Genomic DNA, 5,016 nt, shown 5'->3' with positions numbered 1-5,016 from the left:
AAAAGGGAGAGAAGACTGTAGAGTTCTGCCCGTCTTCATAGGGGTGCTCTTGTCACTCTTTCCGCTTAGTAGTTTGTACCATTGTGCTGATGTGATTCTCTACCATGTGGTTATTTAAAAGAATTAAGAAGCTAAATACGGATATAACATTTGTATTTACATTGCCAGTGTATTGATTCTTTAAAATTTTTCTGTTAAGCTTTTTTTAGCATGCTATATATCTTTTCTATATATATAAAAATATATAGAGAATATATAGAGTATGGCTTCAGTTTTTTTTGGAAACTCAGTAACTCCTCTAGGTCACATCTGTGACTAAATGCATACATATTATGCATTAATGCACACACTTATAAACACGTGCAAATGCAGACACAAGGCTTTGCTGCAGTGTTGGCAAAGAACTGTCTTTTTACAAAGTTTCAAGTGCCATCCTTGGATATTCTTGGCCTAAATAAATGAGCAGATATGTTGGATCATTTTTTTCTCATAACAGCTTTTCTTGCTGTCAGATCCAGCTCTTGATTGTTGAAAGCTTAATGTTATTTTGCTTTCCTGTATCCTCCTCACTGCAGATATACGCACTGCTCAAGTGCAAGAGCACAAACCTGGACACATGTGGGCAGCTAGTGGAGACAGCTCAGGCCAAATTTGAGGTGTTCTCCCTCAGCGGCACATTTGGCACCCACTACATCTTTCCAGAAGAGCGGTACAGTGGGGTGCAGCTGGCCCCTGGGGAGTTCGAGGTAATGGGGCACCCTCGTGATATGTCAGACTTGTAACACAAATGGTCAAAAAGCTACTTGTAGTTATCAGTGTCCTCTGTTTCATTAACTGCCTTGAGTTCAAGGTAGTTTTATTTCTGTCTGATTTTCCTGGTTGTATTCATACAGAGGGTCCATCTTGCCAATTCCCTTCTTCCCTGTCCCCCCAAGTCCCCTAGAACAAGATCTCCCTCAAGACAAAGTGTAGTTTTTTTCAAACTTCATGGTAGCTCCATTTGAGATTGGAACTCTCTCACCTAGATCGACATTATTAAATTTTTTTTTTGTGTTTACCATGCAGTAGTACTGCTGTGATGATGTTCCTGCTTATTTTACTTTTCCATAACTAAGTGCTATCTGATGGATGTCTGATAAGTTGGACTACTACATCTAAGCCAGTTTTGAGTGTAACACTCTTTGGGAGGTGGTATGATAAGGACCCTCCACACACACAGCAAGTTTCACCATGATTTCACTACAGATCCTTAAATATTTAATCTCCTTTTTCTGTAATGCTAATTAATCATGATGTTAATTAATGTTAAATAATACTAATACTCATCATTATAATGGCATTCTATTTCTAAAGTTCCCTTATCTAACAGTATAGTCGTTGCACATTGATTTATTGACTTGATTTTGCAGCAAAAATAAATTGCTCTGCTGGACGGTTGTGTTTGTGTTTTTGTGTAGTCGCTTTGGTTGTCATGGGCTTGAGATAGGCACTGGGGACAATAGAAAATAAATTCCTCTGACTTTAATGGTGTAGGATTTAGGCACATAAGAGTGGGTTGTGGCCCAACAAAAACCAGTTTTTAATTATTTGAAATTTTTGATGGGGTAACAGAAGCCATTTCTACAATACTGTTCTGCCCCATCTCTGGACATGCAATGTTCTAAACCAGAACATCTAAAGGTTCTCATTTAATTTGAAAAAGAAAACAAGCCTCCAATCACCATTGATTCAAAAAACAATTATTCAAGTCAGCACACGATGTAATGTGTTATCACACCGTACCCTAACTCACAACTAGAGGAGTCTACTTTGGATCTTTCTTGGCCACATTTTTAGGGTGTGGAAAATTTCCTTTCCACAAAACTTGTTGATAACCTTTTCCAAGCAGGCAAGTGGGTGTGTTTCAAAAATTCTCAAAATGAGCAATTTTTCAAGAGTATATCTGTGCTCCTATTAAATGGTTGCTCATGCTGGTGTGAGAGAGAGTCAAGACTGTGCCAGCAGGTGTTGGTAAGGGGCAGTGAACAGCTTGAACAGATGGAATTCACTGGCATGTGTGAGGGTGCAGGCCCTGAAGACTACTTTTTAGGCAAGTGGACTGGATTACTTTGTGTGGTGCTGCTAAGGTTTCTATGTGTGGCTAATTCTGTTGTTTGTTCTGCAGGTTTGTTTGGAATGAAAAACATTGTTTACATTTATTCTGACCAACACAATAAAAAAACCAGACTTCCAGGGTGCAAGATACATTGTTTTTTTAACAAAATGAATGTTTTAAAAACAAGATTTTTGTCTGTAAAAGTATCAAATTAGAATCCTCTACAATTCATATAGTAGAAATAATGTACTCTACTTGTTTGTGGAAAGCAAGTACTGTATCTTTAAGTTTATATCTGTGCCCTAGGATATGGTGTCCTGTTACAGCTAAGTAAAATGACTTTGTGCTGTTGCAAAAAATAAACTGCTTCTGATTTCCTCATCCCTGCCCACATGTACTCACTGCTGTGTAGTGATTGCATGGTTGCAGGTCTGACGTTTCACACAGGCTTCTCCACAGCAAGATTAACCCTTCGAATGCACAGTAGTCTTCCACACACTCTGTCTTAGCACAAGAAAAGAAGCAGGACCAGTCTGAAGACAGACTCCCTGTATAGCTAAGCCGATTTAGCACCAAATTGCCTCCTGTTTCACAGAAGTTCTCAGGTAACCGTCATCATCAGGCAGTAGCAGAGATGGGGGCGGGTACGGTACAGGAAGAGTGGATTGGGAGGATAGAGGTGTGGAAAGCAGACAGACCTCTAGATAAGTTTCCCCTTACGTTGTCCACAGCAACGTATAGCCTAGACTACTGCAGTTTTGTTAAGTTTATTCAGTGTGTTTGTTTGTTAACTTGTGTTAGTTCCTTGTTCCTGGATGAGCTCCCAGCCCTGCAGGCAGTAGGCAGATGGAGGCAAACAGGGATGCCTCCGCCCCACTGTACTACGGAAACCCCCTTGTCCCGGCAGTGTGACTTGAACTTTGCAGGGCAGTAAATTTTTCTGTTTAGCCCTGCCAGGTCAGTCACTTTTCAGGCTGACGTCCTCTCTACTTCCTCCTTTAGGCTGGTGTCTAATTGTGGTTAATATGATTCAACACATATTTGATTTGGTAAGAAAAATGGGGCGGAGAGGAGGGGAAGGCTTCCAAGCTACATTAGTTCAAGTATCACCGAAATCTCTATTGCAATCTTTAAAAGGCTCATATTTAAGGCTCCTGAATGAGCATTCTGTATCTAGTAATGTGTGGAGAAGTACTTAGAGGTGAATGTTACCAAATAGAAATCAATGTTCCCAATGGTTGAAATCCTCAGTCAGCAATACTGTTGCAGAGAACTTTGTGGTATCTACATTCATCCCCAAGTCTGTAATTTCTGAGCCAGCTCTACAGTGGCAGTCTGTTGTACCTGAAAGCAGACAGCCTATTCTGCTTTCCACTGTTCAGACAGCCTTTCTCAAGTGAGAATACTGCAACTACTAGAAAGACAAAAAATTGAAAATGTCATAGCAACAAATGCATTTGAACTGAGTTGAAGATTAAAAGTGAAGGCCTCTCAATACACAGCATGTTCCTGGGGACAAGAAAGGTGTGCAGAGGAGCAGGCATGCCTACTGCTCTTCTGCTTCAGGTTAGTGAGAGCCAGGCAATGAGTTACTTACCTGCCTGATTTCAGAGGAAAACATTCCCTCCAGATTTGTATTTTCTGATGGAATGATGTTGGAAAGTGATGTACAGCTAAAGTGACTGGAAGAGAAACTTGGATGAACTCAAGGAACAGTTCTGTTGCTGGCATTTGAATTATATGACATCAAGTACAGTGAGATGCTAATGAAATTACTTTGGTCTAAAGAAACTCACTGCACATACTAACACAACATAGGAATTGAGGAATATGAAGATACTAGCATAAAGCAGTTTTTAAGACCCTCAGTTTTGCCACTCAGACTTCACAGAACACTAGCTCCATGGGTGACACATCCACCTTTCACCTGGGTGAAGAGTGAACCAACAGAGATAGCAAAAGTCTATTGAATCAGTGACAGAGAAAAGTATACAAAAAAAATTGGACTGTTAGTTCTAGACATGTTTTTAATTACTTACTTTTTTATTGGCACAATTAGTCTTGGCATTATCCAGTATTTTAGTTATGTTCAGTTGCAAAATCCTTAGTGTGTGCTGTTATACCTTCCCGTATGTCATGCTTGGTTCCAAGATAATGTTTTAACAGACCAGCAGTTCCTCCCTCTTTCAAAGTTGAACTTTGTCCCTCTTTTCTTTTCTATGCATCTTCCTTTTGCACTGTTTTCCATGACTTAGAGTACTCCAGGAGCTGCAAGGCACCAACCATGCTCCCTTCCCAGCCTCTCCTGCATGCTGGGGTATTTGCACTCACAGTCCTTCAGGCCCTTGCCTCCGACACCTTCATTGCAGCCGTCTACGAGCACGCAGTCATCCTGCCAGATCCCACTGACAAGCCTGTTTCTCCCGATGATGCTTTGGCCCTGATGAACAAAAACATGGATGTCTTGGAAGGGGCCATAAAGGAAGCCGCCCAGCAGGTACCAGATGTATCATGAGGGTTGTTAATTAGTGTTTTCTGCTCTGTCTGACCCCCCTGGTTATATGTTGATGGGTGAACTTCTAACAGAGCTTGTTGTGACAGGGTGCCCACATCATTGTGACTCCTGAAGATGGCATCTATGGCTGGCAATTCACAAGAGAATCCATCTACCCGTACCTGGAGGATATCCCTGCTCCAGTGGTGAACTGGATTCCCTGCACTGACCCCTCAAGGTGATTCCTTCTGCAGTGATTTATGTGGTTTCAAACTAGTATCTCATGGAGTCATGAGCAGCTCCCACTAAATGCATAGGAACTGCTACTGCTTTTGACATAAGTTTCAATTAAATTTGAGTTTGAAGGTAAGTTACATGATAAAATATATAGCGTGTCCATGACTAATTGGTGAGGGAAACATTAAAA

At 40.9% G+C, this 5,016-nt stretch overlaps 2 protein-coding genes across 4 annotated transcripts in view; both read left to right on the top strand.

The window, feature by feature from the left end:
* Nucleotides 1–2,588: 2,588 nt before the first annotated feature.
* The window catches only part of LOC108504753 (pantetheinase-like), an 11,531-nt gene continuing 9,103 nt past the window's right edge, over nucleotides 2,589–5,016 (top strand). Inside the window, exons 1-3 of one of the 2 annotated variants that reach the window (XM_017830154.1) lie at nucleotides 2,589–2,700; nucleotides 4,351–4,592; nucleotides 4,697–4,827. In XM_017830154.1, the coding sequence (XP_017685643.1) occupies nucleotides 4,380–4,592; nucleotides 4,697–4,827 (344 nt within the window). In that variant the 5' untranslated portion in view covers nucleotides 2,589–2,700; nucleotides 4,351–4,379. Of the gene's footprint in view, nucleotides 2,701–4,278; nucleotides 4,593–4,696; nucleotides 4,828–5,016 lie in introns of those variants that run through there. The other variant, XM_017830147.1, reaches the window with a different exon arrangement.
* Nucleotides 2,607–5,016, top strand: part of LOC108504764 (vascular non-inflammatory molecule 2-like) — a 20,239-nt gene continuing 17,829 nt past the window's right edge. The window contains exons 1-2 of one of the 2 annotated variants that reach the window (XM_017830177.1): nucleotides 2,607–2,700; nucleotides 4,351–4,360. The gene's annotated coding sequence lies outside the window, so the exon portion shown is untranslated. Of the gene's footprint in view, nucleotides 2,701–4,350; nucleotides 4,371–5,016 lie in introns of both variants that reach the window. The other variant, XM_017830167.1, reaches the window with a different exon arrangement.

Source organism: Lepidothrix coronata, unplaced genomic scaffold, assembly GCF_001604755.1.
Source record: "Lepidothrix coronata isolate B3197 unplaced genomic scaffold, Lepidothrix_coronata-1.0 Scaffold5, whole genome shotgun sequence".
Lineage (NCBI taxonomy): Eukaryota > Metazoa > Chordata > Aves > Passeriformes > Pipridae > Lepidothrix > Lepidothrix coronata.
The sequence above is the reverse complement of the archived record's forward strand: the minus strand, read 5'-3'. Positions and strand labels throughout refer to the sequence as shown.